The sequence below is a fragment of the Anolis carolinensis genome, chromosome 1 (assembly GCF_035594765.1).
Source record: "Anolis carolinensis isolate JA03-04 chromosome 1, rAnoCar3.1.pri, whole genome shotgun sequence".
NCBI lineage: Eukaryota > Metazoa > Chordata > Lepidosauria > Squamata > Dactyloidae > Anolis > Anolis carolinensis.
The window spans coordinates 237794764-237814412 of record NC_085841.1 but is presented as its reverse complement, the minus strand read 5'-3'; the positions used below and the strand labels follow the sequence as shown (position 1 = coordinate 237814412).

Here is a 19649-nt window from a genome sequence, read left to right as displayed (position 1 = left end):
TAATTATGCTACTTTGTCCTCTTGTGAGCAGTCACTTAAGATGTGCAAGAAGCTGCTCATTTTCTGAGCATAAGTCCAACCACGATTTCCTTGGTAACAAGTTCAGATTCAAACACACTGAGGGGGTGAAGAAAAAAGGCCAAATATGTAGGATTGCAGTATCTTGCAGCAGCGAGATGTAAAGGGAGGGAAACGTCCTTTTTGGCACTTGGGTGGATGCTGGAAAAAAGCAAGGCAAGCAAAGATGTTTCCCAGGAGGGGGCCAAATTCTGCACAGAAGCAACCTCTTGGATCATGTTGCCCTGCCAACGTTACTTTTTTGCTTGACAAGCTGTTAAACCTTGAACTGGCACAGATCCAGTAGCACTGAGGGAAACCAGACAATCCCCTTGCTGTGACTACAAAAGCTATGCGCTCCCTATCCCCACTCACCTTCTTACAAGGACAGCAGCCTAGGAAGGAGACTATTGCTAGTCTCTTTTATGTATCCTAAGCTCCTTTGATTCCTATCATAATTTATCATATACTGAGCTGGATTAGTTCATTAATCCAGTTCAGTGTGGATTATTCCTTACATGGATGAAGTACCAATGCCACACAGGCCTTGGCAGCTGGGGTGGGAAGTGGGTCCTAGCCCTGTGTGTGTGTGGATGGTGAGGAAATGTGCTCCCCGTCAGGATTTGCATACACAGTGGAACAGCAAAATCCCCACCCCATGCAAGGAGAGAGCGTCCCACTCCGCAAGGCAGGCAGGCAGGCAAGCGGTCCATCCAATGGTCTCTTTGGTGTGCCAGCTACCTTGCCCGTCCTCGCCCTTTCTTCTTTTTGTTGCCAGAAGGTGTTTTGATGGGTAATGGGGCAGTGACTTCTGGTACAGGCACGAGAGGGGGTGCAGACAGCTCCATGAGTTCCACTGCTGTGCTTGGCTTGAAGGCCTCAAAGGGTGAGAACTTTAATGGGCTGTAAAAACAAACAAACACATATTATGGAGTTAAGAGGAAAATTCACATAGCCACTTATACGTCACACTGCCCTGTCCCTCTGTGACAGCCCAGAAAGAGCACCCAATGGTACAGAAAATCACTTGGAGGTGAGATACTAGAATCATTTCTTTTGATAAGCAAGGATGCAGATGCCTCTGCTTTCACCCTGCCAATTGCCAGTAAGGTAAAGGTTAATAATAATAATAATAATAATAATAATAATAAAACTTTATTTATATACCGCCCTATCTCCCGGATGGGACTCAGGGCGGTTTACAGTCATAAAAGCAACACAAACATTACATAACAACATAATACACATTATTAAACAAAGTAAAATAATACAATTATAACAATAAATCACACTTACATGACCAGATTTTCCCCTAATATTAAGTCTAGCTGTGTCCGACTCTGGGGATTGGTGCTCATCTCCATTTCTAAGCCTAAGATACCTCCAAGGTCATGTGGCTGGCATGACCGCATGAAGCACAGTACCTATTGATCTATTCACATTTGCATGTTTTCAAACTGCTAGGTTGACAGAAGCTGGGACTACCAGCAGGAGCTCATCCCGCTCCCCGGATTCAAACTGCGACCTTTCAGGCAGCAAGTTCAGCAGCTCAGCAGTTTAATCCGCTGCGCCACCGGGGTGCCAATCCCACAAAAAACATGATTCAAGGGTCTAAGCTATCTCCTGACCCTTCTTCACTTGAGCATTACCTGACAGGTGTGCGGGGGCTGCTGTTGAGTCGCCGTGGTGATCGCAGCTTGGGCTGAAAGGAAAAACCTTCCTTAATGCTCTCCAACACCGATGGGGCTACATAAGTAAATCCCTGCAGGAGAAACATCTGGTCAACACAGATACAAGCCTGCATGACTACTGCTTGGGAGTCATTTTAAATCTTGTCCTGCCTTGGTCAGAGGCAGCATCACACTACAGCCCTTTACATTGGAGCAGGAACCACTATGGCTAGATCCAGCATGTGGGGTTGCAGGGTCTAACCCAAAATACCACCATATCTGCAAGCAGGACCGTAGCCGGGGGGGGGGGGGGGTTAAGCATTCAACTCCCCCTCCCAAAATGTGTCAGGTTTCAAAACCTGGTTTACTCATGAATTTTCACTAGTTAACCAATTCATTAGTAAAGCAGTTTTTTTTAACCTTACACATTTTGCGAGGGGGGGGTTGAACCCTTAATCCCCCCCCCCCCGGCTACGGCCCTGTCTGCAAAGCAACATGCTTTTTAAAGAAGCTTCCTGCCCTCCCCGAGCATTCATTGGAAGGAGAGGGCCTTTGAGATTGTACAGTGGAGAGAAGGGACTTGAATCTCCTTGTGATAAAGACTATCCTCAGGTTTGAAACTGGCTCTAAATGTAAGTCTTTTCAAGCTTGATTCAAGATACCTACACATATACATACACAGGCAGGTTCTTACATCACATGGACAGGTCTGCTGATTTCTGCCCCTCTCCCCCCCAGACAGAGAAAGGCAGAGGAACATTTTCCATGAACCTCCTTAAACTTACTCTCCCACTATCACAGGCAGGAAATGACTGCAGCAATGGACACCAGGAGGTATTTAATATTTACTTCTCAACTTACAGAAAAGGACAAACACTCAAGAACAATCTCAGGCTTTCCAAGTCTATGTCATCGGACAATATCACATTAGCATTATAAAACGGGTGCTCCCATTCCCCTATTGTATAGCTGCCTCCTGCAGAATTCTGGGAAATGTAGTTTACGGCAGGGCCTTTGGAATTCTCAGAAAGATCCTGCTTCCCTAAACTACATTTCCCAGAATTCTGCAGGAATTTCCACATGAAAGGAAACTGGAGCCTCTGCTTTATAACCCTAATGCAGGGGTCCCCAAACTAAGGCCCGGGGGCCGGATGCGACCCTCCAAGGACCTTTACCTGGCCCCCACCTTCAGTTTTATAATATAATATTTTATATCAGTTTTAATAATATAATACATAGTATATACATATAATATTGATAAAATATTATAATGTTATACAATATAATACTAATAATAATACCATATAATAATAATAATTATATGTTATATATTACATATAATATTACAGTATAGTGGTATAGTTCAATATAGTAATATATAATACTAATATTGTGCTATGCTAATAATATAATATATTGTATGTACATACAGCTGCTCTGAGTCCCCTTCGGGGTGAGAAGCATGGGATATAAATGTAGTAAATAAATGTAGTAAATAAATAAATAATTTTAGACTTAGGCTCGCCCAAAGTCTGAAATGACTTGAAGACACACAACAACAATCCTAATTAACTAGACTATCTCACTGGCCAGTAGCAGGCCCACACTTTCCATTGAAATCCTGATAGGTTTATGTTGGTTAAAATTGTTTTCATTTTTAAATATTGTATTGTTCTTTCATTGCTGTTGTTTTGCACTACAAAGAAGACATATGCAGTGTGCATAGGAATTTGTTCGTATTTTTTTCAAATGATAATTCGGCCCCTCAACAGTCTAAAGGATTGTGGACCGGCCCTCTGCTTTAAAAGTTTGAGGATCCCTGCATGTAACATCATCCTTATTAACAGCGTTCTAGCCAGAATGTGTTTGTCTGACCCACCCATTTTTTGCCAGGGCTCAACCATTGTAGGCAAACACTCACTAGAAGGTCAGCTATCGAAGCATCCAGTACTTCAGCATAAAAAGGCTTATCCATCTGTGTTTTATATCATAATGGAAAAGAGATCTCTGCTGCCACCACCACCCCGCTTGTTAGAGTAGCCCTCCCGTGGGCATCTCTTACCAAAAAGGCTTGATTGGCACTCTCACTGAGAGAGCCATCATCTGGACTATCCACAGGGGTCTGACGGGTGAAACGGGTGTCAAATTGACTGACGTCGTCATCCGATTGCTGTGAATGGAGAGGAGAAAGAGGAAATCAGTGTATAATGAGGAAGAGGACCTACAATTGTGCCAAGGTAGAGGAGGGAGGTACTGTACTGTCTTCACTACTGAACAGGCAAGTGGAGCTGGTAAACAGACACATCAGGGATATAAAAGTACCAGATTTTTTTTATCCTCCACAATTCCAGGTTAGATCACTTTCTTGACCCCTTAAAGATCACTCTATGCAGACTCATCACACACACTAACCTTTTACCACTCATTTTGAACAAATTGGAAACCAGTCCTATTTAATAACTACCTGCAACCCAGGGAGATGTTCTCTTGGCTACAGATGGCAAAACAAGTTGCACCACTATACATCAAAATTAGACTACCAGGTAGCAATTGGAGGAAAAAAAATTAACCAAGTATGACATGAACCATGTAGGATTGTAATATGAAATAAGAGACAGTGGATAGTGCCAAATATAGCAAGCAAAATAAGGGTGAAAAATCAGGTGTTGAAAAAGGTTTATGAATCAAAGCTATTTACAAACATTAATAAACTTTTTCAGTGTGGGCTTCTTCACTTTTTCATATGTACTGATACAGGAAATAAGCACAGTACCAAAATAAAACTAACATGAAGCAGCAGGGAAGGAAAAGATGCAAATTGCAAAGGCATAAAAGGGAGCAGGCATAACAACTTAGTGTCTTTTGGGTAACATGGAGGTGGGGTGGAATCCAAGTATTGCTTCATTTCAGCTTTCCTTTATAAACCACAACAATTAGCCAAACTGAAAGCATGATTAAAAGAATCTGAAAGACCTATGTAGTCAACAGCTGGGTTGAAATGCAGGATATTGTAAAGATAGGGCGGAATGAGAGGAGAATGAGGGTGGTGGCCATACCAGGGATGGTCGGAAGGGTGGATCAATGGTCTTTGCCAGCAAGTCTTCCCAGTTAATGTGTCGAAAGAATGGGTGCCTCTGAAATATAAACGAGAAAAATCAGGGCTATCCAGAACAGTAATTTCTGAAATGCACAGATCTTTTCAGGAATCTGCTGCACTTTTCCCTGAAGGTCTCTAAGATGGTGCACATACCTATCCATTTCCAGGCAGAAAAGCAATACTCCAGTGATTTGGAAAGGCAAACCTCAGCTTTGTCCCTGCATAGTCTCTTTGCTGCCTGACAGCTGGAGCAGCCTGACAAACGTGAAAGGCTGAAGTTAAGTACCAACGGAGCCTACCATTATTACATAAGACGTGAATGCAAAGCAGAAGGTTGGTTTATTCCAAAACCACTCTATTAGTAGTTTATTGACCTTTTTCTAGTATAGAATCAAGGCCTACCTGCACATTTCAGACAATGTGATCTGCTCCTACATGCCAACACTGATCATATCACTTCACCACAGAGATACTGGATCAGATGTATGAGTGTTATACCCTAAGGTACAAAACTCCTTTTGTAGTAGAACTGTAACATGTTATGCAGAACAGTTTTAGCTCAACAGCCCCTGGAGAGTTTTACTATGTGCTTGTTCGGAGCATGTAATTTTCTCCTGAGTGACCTCAGATTAGGTGAGAGCCTCAAGCAATAGAATACCATATAAGGCAATGGAAATAAGCTGCTCTGAACTACATGAACTACTTCTAAAGTATCTAGGCAGACACCACAAATGTTGCTCACATACTTTAAGGCCAGCTCTACAGCCATGAGAAATAGAATCATGCTTTTCCAAAAAAAACCCCAAAAACCAAAAGCCAGGAAAAGTTTAGGATTCTAAAATTTGTTCAGTTCCTGCAGCAATAGGAAACACACATAATTGGTATTTATTTATCATGTCAAAAGAAAATTGAGAATACAGTTACAATGCATAGAAAAGCCACAAACGAAGTTAAAAACTTGGCATTATACTAAATTTCCTTTGACCATATGCTGGCACTTAGAGCCTGTGGCGTTGCTGTAAGAAGGTCCTTCAATGTGCATGTGGCAGAGCTCAGACTGCATTGTACTGTATTTTTTCCTACTTTGTTTAGACTATAATCCTCCAGAGCAAATCCGGTTTTCCTTCCCCTGCTCCCACTTCCACTTTACCTGAACATCTGCAGCATCACCTGGTCCACCTCCAATTCTCTGACTGGGATTCCTTTTGAGGAACTGGGAAAAGAAAAGGACACAGTGTGGAAATATTGCCTTGGGTAAGCCTAAAACATACAATTATTCTTCGGTAGCCTAGATTAAAGTCAAACTTTCAGACCTGACCACATCACCATAACTTTCATTATAATATGGTTATTCAATGTAGGAATAGCCTGAATCTCTCTGTGAACCTTTTAACATATACAGGTGTCCATAAATCTATGCAGAAAATGCAAGGACCGCTGTCTTCTCTAGCAATAAGACAAGCCAACACCATGCACCAAATCGTGGGGTGTGTGCCCACATACTGTGTGGGGCCAACATGTGCCCTAAATAGACAATATTCCAAGATATTCTGATGTCGCATACAGTTCCGTTATGCTGGTGATGTGGTTTTCACTTTTTTTAGAGTTGCATCATCACTCTGACAACACTCAGACTAAAGGGGCCCGATCTTACTGGCAGAAGGCAACAGCTCCCAAAAGGTCTGTTTCATACCTCCAGAGGAACTGATGGAGGTCCCGAAGAATGAAGGCTTTTTCCTAGTGTGAGACCACAGCTGGATGATGCCTGAGTACTTTACTATAGCCACTGATTGGCTGTGGAGATGTAGCTTAGTCCATCAGACTGTGGTTACGTCATGGAGGCGGGGAGAGAAGTGCAAGGAGCTACTAGTTATCTCTTTTGGCATACCCCTCAAAGTATTTCAGTATAAAATGTCTACATTAAACTGCCTTGACCCTTCCCATTTGTAGGTTTAACTTTAGTGGATCTGATTATTTGCAGATTTGATTAAGATAGTCTCTCCAGGAATCTTTAGTCCTCTAGTGTGATTCTTAAGATCGACTTCTGCCAGGATCCTAAATGCCACAATTATGGTCACAAAAAGAGTCCATGTAGGAACGTATGAACGACTTAATACAGAATGTCTGTTAACTAAAAATGAATCGTGACTTTAACTAAAACTGTATAGAAAAAGTAAAATGCCTGAAAATGAGAGTTAGGAATAAAATTAACAAAGTAAAAATCTACATCTTCCCAGTGCAGTCAAGTCAAGGAACAAACAGTGTCGTACCTTCTTAATCAAGTCACGAGCATCTGGCGTCAAGTAGGGTGGAAACACCAGCTTCCCCTTCAGGATTTTGTCAATTGTTTTCTTGCGGTTTTCAGCCGTAAATGGAGGCTGCAAGGACACAAAGGGTTCAGCATAGACTTAGAGATAAAGGAATGTTATCTCTAGATAATACTGTTTGCAGCCATTGGGTTTTGCAGGGCCCAGTAAAGGCCCAAACTTGCAAAAGTGTCTGTTTTGGATTATGCACTGCAATTTCTATAATTGGACCATAGTGACTGAGGGAATTCTGAAAGCTGCATTCTAGAAAGGCGAATTTCACAAGATCAAGGAGGAAATAGCTAAAGTAGTACACCAACTTTTTCCCCCAGTCAAGCAGTGAGATATTGCCTTTGTTCACAACATGTACATACTCTTGATAAGAATGCTAGGACAAACATTATTTGCACTTCGATTTAACAGAGGCCAGCTGACCCACATAGAAAGCTGGCTGCTCCAGCTGAGTCATTGATCCAATGAGAGCAGCTGATCTAAAGTCTCTCCCTGCCCCAGGCACACCACTGTATGGCTTCATTCCTGAAATCTGTTGCTTCCCTCTCTGCTTTCAAACACAACACAACTGAGACTTGCCGAGCCAGTGAGCATGTCGTACATCAGAGCACCGAGGCTCCACCAGTCCACTGCCCGATTGTGACCACTGCGCATCAGTATCTCTGGGGCCCTAGATTTAAACAGAGAGAAGAAGAAGGAGATAACCATAAGTTCACAGATAAACGCCTGCCAATCTCCAACAAAGAGAAAATCAATGTTGGTTTGCCAAAGATGTCCAGGAGCCCATGACACGTACATGTACTCTATGGTGCCACAAAAGGTGTGCGTAACAGCTCCATCATGAATAGACTCCTTGCAGAGACCAAAGTCCGTTAGCTTAATATGTCCTGTGAGGGAGGGATCAAGAAAGATGAGATGCTGTTACTTTGGCTAAGGACACAGAGAAGGAAAGGCCATACTCAATCCAAAGTGCCCCACTGCCCTTTGAAAATCGGGCTTTCATACCTTGGCTGTTTAACATTATGTTCTCCGGTTTGAGATCTCGGTAGATGATGCCATTAGAATGGAGGTGGCCAAGGGCCAAAGTGATCTCGCCCAGATAGAAACTGGAAGAATGGGGATGAAAGGGAAAAGTGTTGGTCAGCCGCATGTATGTGCACAAGCAACCTATGCAGTGCCAAACATGCTTACAGTCCTACAATGGTAGAAAACCTGACATCCATCAAAAAAGGCCTGGGAAAGTCTGTGGGAATGAAGCACCCAGCTTTCAAAAGAGGGACTAGAACAAAAAGACTAACCTTTCTCATTTTTCATACTTCAACCCAAGGTAGTTCCTACAAATCCCTTCTGAATTTAATAGACTTTTCAGACTAGCATGTCCAGGATCACGAAAAACCATCCCACATTCAGCCCCATTCAAATTTCTGGATGTTCTGAAGAAGAATCATCTAGATGAGAACAACTACATGCATGGGTAAGAGTTGGCACTCCTCCCCATCAGGCCCAAAGAAGGAATAACAACATGCCCCTGTACACAAATACAATGACCCTCTTTCATCGGTCAACAACAGTGGGCAGAGCTGCCTTACTTGGGAATGTTTTCTTTTCTTCCCTCCCCTGCTTTGGTGATTGCTTTACAATTTGTCTTCCTAAGTAAAATACAGTTGTGTGGCAAAAATCATCTGAGAAAAAAATATCGATTTTTAATGGATTTGAGGAGGTTTCAAGGGCGACAAATAACCATGGGCTAAGGAGCCCCCGGTAGCGCAACGATTAGCTGGACTGCTAATCGAAAGGTCAGCAGTTTAAATCCAGGGAGTGGGGTGAGCTCCCATCTGTCAGCTCCAGCTTCCCGTATGGGTTCATAAGAGAAGCCTCCCAAGGATGGTAACACATCTGGGTGCCCCCTGGGCAACGTCTTTGTAGGTGGCCAATTCTCTCACACCAGAAGCGACTTGCAGTTTCTCAAGTCGCTCCTGACACGAAAACAACAACAACAAAACATGGTCTACACTTTGCTCAGTGTAGTTGATAATCAAAGGCCTGCAACCATCTAAGTTAGGCAAATTGAGGGGATGATAACACAAAACCATTTCTCTTCTCAGATTTGGCATTTCCACTAAAACAACAGAACATCATCACTTCTGCCTTAGCATGAACCAAAATGTAGCAAAGTTACTTTTTCAACAACTCCCAGGCAATATGGCCACTTTTTCAAATTCTGGGCTGAACTCATGAAAAAGAAGCTCATACAGTGAAGTTATACTGCTTAAGAATATACTTTAGAAAGATAATCAAACACAAATAAAATCTGTGCAGCCAGCAACTCATTGTGGATGTTTGGTCAAGAAATATACTCTATTTAACAATTTATTTTGAGGGACAATATAAAGAAAACGGCAAACAGTATTCAGGCAATGATCCTGAACAAAGAATTGCAAACAAGCCCTAGTAAATCCAGTGGAATTGACTTCTAAATAAATACATGGAAGACTATGTGTAACTCAGCAAAGACAAGATTACCAGCATCCTTAGATATTTCCCTTGGACAGATAAACTGCAGATTTATCTTCTATCCTCAGTGTTCAAAAAAGAATGGAAGGACCACTGATACGGCTTTACTTTAACTATCTTTAAAGTAAGTAGTCTAGCAAAGCCATCTAGATGGTTCGAACAGGCAAGCCACACTAGAAGAAAAGATGGAAAGATTAATCATTTCTTATTTAGCTGCCCCATTTCTGGTGGTGCAATGGGTTAAACCCTTGTGCTGGCAGGACTGCTGACCAACAGGTTGGTGGTTTGAATCCGGGGAGAGTGGGTGAGTTCTCTCTGTCAGCTCCAGCTCCCCATGCAGGGACATGAGAGAAGCCTCCCACAAGGATGGTAAAACATCAAATATCCGGGCATCCCCCTGGGCAACGTCCTTGCAGGCGGCCAATTCTCTCACACCAGAAGCGATTTGCAGTTTGTCAAATCGCTCCTGACACAATAAAAACTCTTCCTATCTTATACTGAAAGGGTAAAAACGATCATGTGAATAGATTTCTCACATCTAAGAATCCCACTCCCCTGGCTGCCACTTATTTAATCAGTTTGAGTCAACATATTCCTTTTATCACTGGCTGTTATTGCATTCATACTGTTTTGGGAACTGTTTATGTCAGCAACATTACTTAATTCCAACTCGATGGAGGTAGCGCAATCGGTATATAAGGATCTGCTTGCAAAGAGATGGATTCTTAACATTTCCCAACTGTGTTCATTATTATCTTTTCTCAGCTCTGGTGAGTGCAAAAAACTAGAGTGAAAGCCTGCAGCTAAGCTCCAGTTCTTCTGACTATCCCTGTACAGGCAATGGCAGCATTTTCACTGACCAGGCTGTGTCCTCCAAGAAGATGCCTTCGCGCTCCAGCTGCATGAACAGTTCCCCGCCTAGAAACCACACAAAAAAGAGACACCATCAGCCTTCTTGAGGGCAGTCTGTCCTCCCACCTTCAACGATGTTGGATGAAAGCACCAGAACAGTCCCACCCCTCTCCTTGCAGTGAAAAGGACTTGGCTTCCGTACCGCTGAGGCATTCCAGGATGAGGTAGAGCTTGCCACCAGTCTGGAAGGCATACATGAGGTCCACTATGAATGGGTGCTTGATGGCCTCCAGGATGTTTCTCTCAGCCTTTGTGTGGGCTGTGTCCTTGGCATTACAGGCAATCTTGGCCTATGGGAGAAGAAACAAAGGTCAACAAAGTCTGATTCTCTTAACTCTTCATAAGACTTTCAAGGGTCATGGCAGTGGAATGGAAAGTGTGGCAGGCTCTACCATGCTGACAAGATCTTTTGTAATTTTGCAGTGCTGAATTTGCCATCTGAAGATCAGAAGCTTTTTGGCAGAAGACTGATCACTACATTGCCATAGCAACCACGAACACAATGATATAACCTGTTGATCTGCATCAGTCGGGACTACCCATTAAAATCACTGACATTCAAGGTAGGATACATAACAAGAAAAACACACTCCAACAGCAGGACACATAGCTTACCTTCCTTAACACTTTCATAGCAAAGATTTTCCCAGCATTTGTGCCTTGCACCTTCCGTACTTGGAATACCTACAGTGGAAACCAAAGCAGGTAGAAAGGTGAGGACCATAAGACAGATTTTATGGAATGGTCACATGAAACCTATTTTCTGGCTAGTACAATATATATAGTGCAAAACAGCTACACCCTGCCCCCTTCAACACAGCCACTAATAAGAAAAAAGACAGTTATTTGTCATGGAAGTCAAGTACCAGTATACCTAAAGGCCCTATCATGTATTTAGATTTTACAATTGCGCTCTTCAACCTCTGATAGCTCCATCAGTGTGCTGGAACCAATCCAGAATGCATCAGTATGCCATGGACCTAAATTCAATAGACTCAGTCCTGTGCATCCTGCCCACAGTTGCCCCAGTATAGACATCTAGTCATAACACACAGGTACTACATAACTCTTGGAGAAGAATCCATAAATACTCAACTATAGGCACCAATCTGGCCAATTTCCTAATCACAGGCTACTTTTCTTTGCCATTTGGAGCCATTCATCTCAGTATACTGGGTTGGCATCTACACTGTAAAATTAAAACAGTTTCATGCCACCTTAAGTGCTATGGCTCAATGCTAGGGAATCATGGGAGTATAGTTTTACACGGCCTTTAGCCTTCTCTGCCAAAGACTGTTGGTGCTTCACCAAACTACAATTCCCAGGATTCCATAGCATTGAGCCATGGCAAAGTTGGGTCAGAGTGCATTAATTCTACAGTGTAAATGAACCCTTGGTCATGTCTAGATCCAGCCAGGCAGTGAACAACCAGACACAAGTAAGTAGAGGCGCTAAAGAACATTAAAAAGAGGGGTAGGACGAGATGTCATCAACTGTTCAACTTTACTACATTGTGTCTCTGTGAATCTAATGTAGAAGTATTGAGAAGGAGGAGGAAATGGAACACCACAGGATATTTCAGCATGACATGGCCAGCTCTGAGCATTTGGTCATATGCTAGAACTTCCTCAATAAGAACGGTGCCACTCAAGGAGCACTTCTACCAACATTCCTTCCACGGTCACTGATATGGAAGAAGTCTAAAAGATGTAATCTGATCATCTATGTCCAAACTCTTCTACTAATTTTTAAGCAGAGATTACTCGCCAAAGTTACAAAGTCATGCCTAAAATGAAATCTGCATTAGCAGAGATCCGGAAGATCAACAATACCCCAAGCACACTAACAACTTGCAGGTTGGTTACTTTATCTAAAATGAAAGCTTGAAAACATGATAGTAACAGGATCATCCAGTTATCACCCACACCCAGGTTTGATGGTGGAAGTAAAGATCAAATGGCTGCTACTTTAAGCCATCTGGCACAACGCTCTTCCTCAATTATGCACATATAATCCCATCTAGTTAAAGCTACAGCTGGTTTTCACAGCACTCTCAGCTGCAAGTGGTGGTTGCTACATGCCTCAGTGTGCTTTCCACACTGACTGGAATAAAACCAAATAAAACCAGACACCTCTGGGTCCTTAAATGCCAAGCTTAAAATGAGAGCCGTAAACACATAAAGTCTTGTTTATACCAGACACAAGCAATTTAATCTGCAAAATTGGTGGCAAAACTATCACTGTGGGCATACGATGATTCACCAGCCCTTCTGTCTTTACAGAACGAGTGGAAATAGAATGGTTTTAATTAGACAACACATCCAATTCTCTATTTCCCCTTCTTTTCTTATTTGTCTGTCTCACCTCCTTCTTAAATCAGGCCAATTTGTGACACAACTGGTAACTGGAAGGTTCTGTGCTGATGGTATTGGCTAATCTGTTATTTGACAAAGCAGTACTCTGGCCTACCTTTTGCTAAGGTAAGGCACATGTCTGGGCTATGGGATGGACTGAATGCACCTCCATATGAACAAATATGAACAAAAACGGGGGTGGGGTTTTTATGATGCTTCAGGGGCTACTTTTCAGTTTCCAGGAACCTGCATAGGCGAACTAGCCATTGAATTGAAAATCAATCTATCAGTAACGGACATAGAAAGGCATGCATTTTATGATTATTTCAAACTGGGTTTTTACAAGGGCTGTGATCCTGAAATACACACAGCACAACTACCACTTTTGGAAACTTCACGTAGAAAATATTCCTTTTCACCATTTCATTTGAGGGGGAAAGAGACCAGAGAGCTCAGGAGACTTCCAACTATTGCAAAAACAGCTTCAGGTTGCAAACACACTTATATAAAACACTGCCTACACACTCAAAAAAGAGAGCATTCTGGCCAAGCCTTCTGGTGGGTATGCAGATAAATCGTTATTCATGAAAGAGCCTACCAATATGTGAACCTCTATCTGCAGCTTGATATTGACTATATTATATTTAGTGAGATGTAGGCTTCTGTTAGTGATAAAAGTTTGGAAGTCCCCAGAAAGTCTGGCATCATAACTTCTTTGACTGTATCTAACCAGTTTCTCAAAGTGAGCTCCTCCAGATGTTTTGGACTTCAGATCCCACAATTCCTAACAGCTAGTAAGCTGTCTGCGATTTCTGAGAGATGAAGCCCAAAACACCTGGAGGAGCACAGTTGGAGAAACACTGAACTAGTCCATTGCCCCAAAGAAGGGTTTAAAGCAGGGCTCCCCAAACTAAGGCCAGATGCAGCCCTCCAAGGTCATTTACCCACCACCCACCCTAAACTTTAGACTTGGGGTCACCCTAAGTCTGAAACGACTTGAAGGCACACAACAACAGCAATCCTCATTAACTTGTCTATCTCATGAGCCAAAAGCAGGCCCACACTTCCCGATGAAAAACTGGTGAATTTATATTGGTTAAAATTGCTCTTCGTTTTAAATATTGTATTGTTTTATTTATTTATTTACAGCATTTATATTCCGCCCTTCTCACCCCGAAGGGGACTCAGGGTGGATCACATTGCACACATATAAGGCAAACATTCAATGCCATAACATAGAACAGAGACAGAGACAAATGCAGGCATGGGCTGGCCTCGAACTCATGACCTCTTGGTCAGTGATTTGTTGCAGCTGGCTGCTAACCAGCCTGCGCCACAGCCCGGCCTTTCATTTTTTGTTCTTTCACATTTTTTTTACACTACAAATAAGACATATGCAGCATGCACAGGAAACAGTTCATATTTTTTTTCAAACTATAGTCCGGTCCCCCAACAGTATGAGGGACCGTGAACCAGCCCTCAGCTTAAAAAGTTTGAGGACCCATGCTTTAAAGAGCTGCACACTGGTACTGGGATCTTGGGGACCATGGACAACTTTAATGTAGCCAAGTTTCCCATATCTGCCCCTTTCCGTCCATTCCTCACCTTGCCATAGCCGCCCTTGCCCAAAACACGCAGGAGCTCGAAGCAGTGGGGTCCAATGCGCTCCGGGCCATTGTTGACAATGTTCTCAGAGATTTCAATTTCTTCATAATATCCTGGCACCTGACTGATGGCAGGAAAGAAGACAAGGAAACTGAAAAGGGGACTGGGCAAGACTCGGAGGTGCCTCCTGGAAGGAGGCCTTTGGGGTTTTTAAAAGCACAGGAGATGGATAGCAGACATTTGTGGCATACAAGTACCTAAAAACCCTCGGGGAGATAAGGTGGGCTACAATTATTATTATTATTATTATTATTATTATTATTATTATTATTATTATTATTATTATCTATATACATACACAATGAATGCAACTTTGCCAGAAAAGTTAAGCTATAGTGGTTCAGATTTTTTATGAAGTCTTGTTACAATGATTACAGATACAAACTGAATTTTATATCTTTTTAGACAGCCGCATGGTGTAACAGTTTGCATATTATAATCTCTGAAGAGTAGGATTCAAATCCCTGCATGAGCACAGAAACCCACTTGGGCAAGTCATACTCTCTCAGCCTCAGAGGAAGGCAAAGAAATTCCCCCCACCCCACCCCACCGAACAAACCTTGCCAAGAAAACCCCAAGAATGGTTCAGGTTAGAGTCACTATAAGACATAAATTATGTGAAGGCACACAACAGGAAGGTCTTCTTAACAATCAAATTCTGTAGTTTGGTTTTAATTACAGCTGTTCAGCAGTGGAACTCTCTCTCTCTGCCCTGGAGTGTGGTGGAGGCTCCTTTTTGGGGGCCTTTTAACAGAGGCTGGATGGCCATCTGTCAGGGCTGCTTTGAATGCAATTTTCCTGCTTCTTGGCAGAATGGGGTTGGACTGGATGGCCCATGAGGTCTTTTCCAACTTTATGATTCTATGATTCTAATTACTTTTTAACATGCCATGGGTCCTATACCAGAAGAAAGCTAGGACATTAAACACCCAAACAAATAAAATATATGAGCCTTAGTGAGTAACACAGTGAGGCGGTGATGATGCTTCTAATTATTCTCTGCCTCTCCCCATTCCATCCTGTTTTTGTTTCCCTTCTTTCGCAGTGCTGACCCATCATCTGGCTTATGCAACAATTTAAAGTGTCATCATGTCACAGTGATATCCATTGTATTAAAAAAACACACAACAATATGCATTTGGTGCTGAAGCAATTGGGGTAGATTTCCCTCTGTGGACAGGAGCTGAAAGTGTATTTCCACTACACAGTTAAACTAGTTCAATACGGTTTGCTGTGAGTTTTCCAGGCTGTATGGCCGTGTTCCAGAAGCATTCTCTCCTGACGTTTTGCCCACATCTATGGCAGGCATCCTCAGAGGTTGTGAGGTCTATTGGAAACTAGGAAAGGGGGGTTTATATATCTGTGGAAGGTCCAGGGTGGGAAAAAGAAGGAACTCTTGTCTGTTGGAGGCAGGTGTGAATGTTGCAATTGGCCAACTTGATTAGCACTGAATACCATTTCAGCTTCAAGATCTGGCTGCTTACTGCCTAGGGGAATCCTTTGTTGGGAGGTGTTACCTAGCCCTGATTGTTTCATTTCTGGAATTCCTCTGTTTTCTCAGTGTTGTTCTTTATTTATTGTTCTGATTTTAGTGTTTTTAATACTGGTAGCCAGATTTTGTTCATTTTCATGGTTTCCTCCTTTCTGTTGAAATTGTCCATGTGCTTCTTGTGGATTTCAATGGCTTCTCTGTGTAGTCTGACATGGTGGTTGTTAGAGTGGTCCAGTATTTCTGTGTTCTCAAATAATATGCTGTGTCCAGGTTGGTTCATCAAGCGCTCTGTAAAGAACACCACTCAGAAAACAGAGGAATTCCAGGAATGAATCAATCAGGGCCAGCTAATACCTCCCAACAAAGGATTCCCCTAGGCAATAAGCAGCCAGACCTTGAAGCTGCAAGGCTCTTCAATGGTGGTCAATTGCAACATTCACACCTGCCTCAAGCAGAGAAGAGTTCTTTCTCCCACCTGGACCATCCACAGATATATAAACCCCACTTTAGTTCCATATAAGCTTCTCTTTTAAAGACTGGTCTTGCATACTGCAAGGTATTTCCCATATGTTCCAACACATGGAATTAGTATGCTGCTCATGTTTTGCCTAGGGATTAAGTCTGTAGATTAATTAAGTCTGAGATTCCAGGCACCAAGAATTTCTGTACTTCTTTTTTTTTTCTCATTCTGGAGCGACTTGATAAACTGCAAGTCACTTCTGGTGTGAGACAATCGGCTGTCTGCAAGGACGTTGCCCAGGGGACGGCCAGATGTTTTTACCCTCCTTGTGGGAGGCTTCTCGCATGTCCCCGCATGGAGCTGAAGCAGATAGAGGGAGCTCATTCGTGCTCTCCCCGGGTTGTATTCAAACCGGCAACCTTCAGGTCAGCAACCCAACCTTCAAGTCATCAGTCCTGCCGGCACAAGGATTTAACCCACTGCGCCACGGGGGGGGGGGGGGGTGTCCTAGTACAGTAATCTCACTTATCCAACATAAACAGGCTGGCAGAACATTGGATAAGCGAATATGTTGGGTAATAAGGAGAAATTAAGAAAAAGACTATTAAACATCAAAATAGATTATGATTTTACAAATTAAGCACCAAAACATCATGTTACACAACAAATTTGACAGAAAAAGTACAGTAGAGTCTTACTTATCCAAGCCTCACTTATCCAAGCCATTTTTGTAGTCAATGTTTTCAATATATCGTGATATTTTGGTGCTAAATTCATAAATACAGTACAGTAGAGTCTCACTTATCCAAGCCTCAGTTATCCAAGCTTCTGGATAATCCAAGCCATTTTTGTAGTCAATGTTTTCAATATATCATGATATTTTGGTGCTAAATTCATAAATACAGTAATTACAACATAACATTACTGTGTATTGAACTACTTTTTCTGTCAAATTTGTTATATAATATGATGTTTTGGCACTTAATTTGTAAAATCATAACCTAATTTGATGTTTAATAGGCTTTTCCTTAATCCCTCCTTATTATCCAAGATATTCACTTATCCAAGCTTCTGCCGGCCTGTTTAACTTAGATAATTAGACTCTACTGTAGTTCAATACGCAGTAATGCTATGTAGTAATTACTGTACAGTAGAGTCTCACTTATCCAACATAAACGGGCCAGCAGAACGTTGGATAAGTGAATATGTTGGATAATAAGGAGGGATTAAGGAAAAACCTATTAAACATCAAATTAGGTTATGATTTTACAAATTAAGTACCAAAACATCATATTATACAACAAATTTGACAGAAAAGGTAGTTCAATACACAGTAATGCTATGTAGTAATTACTGTATTTACAAATTTAGCACCAAAATATCACAATGTATTGAAAACATTGACTACAAAAATGCGTTGGATAATCCAGAACGTTGGATAAGCGAGGCTTGGATAAGTGAGACTCTACTGTACTTACGAATTTAGCACCAAAATATCACAATGCACTGAAAATATTGACTACAAAAATGCATTGGATAATCCAGAATGTTGGATAAGTGGGACTCTACTGTACTTCTAGCTAGGAACCTCTAGTGGGGTATTGACTATTCCCAGCGTCTACACTATAGACCGAAGTTTGCCCATGCCTGGTTTAGAGCCATGGTATTTAAAGGGATGTCGAACCGCATCAATTCTACAGTGCAGATGCACCCTAAGGGAAAGCAATGTTGTACTCACTCGGGGCCACTGCAGCGGAGATCTGGGTCCACGTCCTGGAAGGAGAAGGATACACAGAGGGACAGAGAGGTCAGCAGCAAGGAAAAGCGAGGTCAGTAACTTTACCCCGGCACCCCACTTACTTCGGAGGAAGCCCCACGGCGCCCTCCGGAGCCAAGACCTCCCGGGCTCCCTCTCCGCTCACCAAGCCCCCCAGTTCAGGCTCCTCCCCGTCGCTCCCCTCCTCCGTCTCCAGGTCGAGGTCGAAGACGCCGGCCATCGCGAGGGAACCCCGGCTGCCCCCGCGGCGCGCCCGGCCCCGCCTCCCTCTACGTCACTCCTTAGCCCCGCCCACACGCCATGGCCCCGCCCACGCCGAGGTAGCAGGCGCCGCCATTTTGGAGAAAGACTGAGGAGGAGGAGAATTAGGCGGGATTATCACACGTCACCAGCTTCCTGTTTGTGTCTAGCCAGTCTCCCGTATCCACGGATTCAACCATCCACGGCTTGGAAATATTTTTTTAATAATAATAATCCAAACCTTGACTATATTAGGGACGCCATTTTACTGTGCCAGTTGTTGTTTATTCGTTCAGTCGCTTCCGACCCTTCGTGACTTCATGGACCAGCCCAGGCCAGAGCTGTCGGCCGTCGCCACCCCCAGCGCCTTCAAGGTCAAGCCAGTCTACCGGATACCATGCAGCTGTGGACCACCAAACGCAGCTCCCAAAGAAGAGTCAAAGAACATGAAAGGCACTGCAGATTAATTCAACCAGAGAAATCAGCCATAGCAGAGCACTTGAGAACACTGAAATGCTGGACTACTCCAACAACTATCATGTCAGACTACACAGAGAAGCCATTGAAATCCACAAGCACGTGGACAACTTCAACAGAAAGGAAGAAACCATGAAAATGAACAAAATCTGGCTACCAGTATTAAAAAACTCTAAATGGGAACCAACACTCTGAGGGCAGAGGACAGCTAATGACTAAACAAAGGATGTCCCCAGGCAAGAGACAAAACCTTTCCAATGCTAATTAGGGTGATTAACTGAAACATTAATGCTGACTTCCCAGTGACAAAGAACCCTTGCCACACCCTGGACTCTCCACAGATATATATATTCTTTCATTTCCTTGCCTAGTTTATCCATACCTCACAACCTCTGAGGATGCCTGCCATAGATGTGGGCGAAACGTCAGGAGAGAATACTTCTGGAACATGGCCACACAGACCGAAAGACATACAACAACCCTCAAGCCAGTCACTTCAAGGAAATGCCAGGAAATGTCAGTAAAGGTAAAGGTTTTGCCTGACATTAAGTCCAGTCGTGACCGACTCTGGGGATTGGTGCTCATCTCCATTTCTAGGCCGAAGAGCCAGCGTTGT

At 42.9% G+C, this 19649-nt stretch overlaps 1 protein-coding gene across 1 annotated transcript; it reads right to left on the bottom strand.

The window, feature by feature from the left end:
- Positions 1-19: 19 nt before the first annotated feature.
- rps6kb2 (ribosomal protein S6 kinase B2) lies at positions 20-18612 on the bottom strand. Its single transcript, XM_008111488.3, has 15 exons — positions 18462-18612; positions 18278-18312; positions 14528-14651; positions 11184-11252; positions 10711-10858; positions 10517-10574; positions 8148-8248; positions 7939-8029; positions 7722-7812; positions 7095-7202; positions 5975-6037; positions 4784-4861; positions 3790-3897; positions 1707-1819; positions 20-960 (listed from the first exon to the last, which is right to left on the bottom strand). The coding sequence occupies exons 1-15, from the start codon at positions 18534-18536 to the stop codon at positions 795-797; spliced, it is 1428 nt and encodes a 475-aa protein (XP_008109695.1). The 5' UTR covers positions 18537-18612; the 3' UTR covers positions 20-794.
- Positions 18613-19649: the final 1037 nt, after the last annotated feature.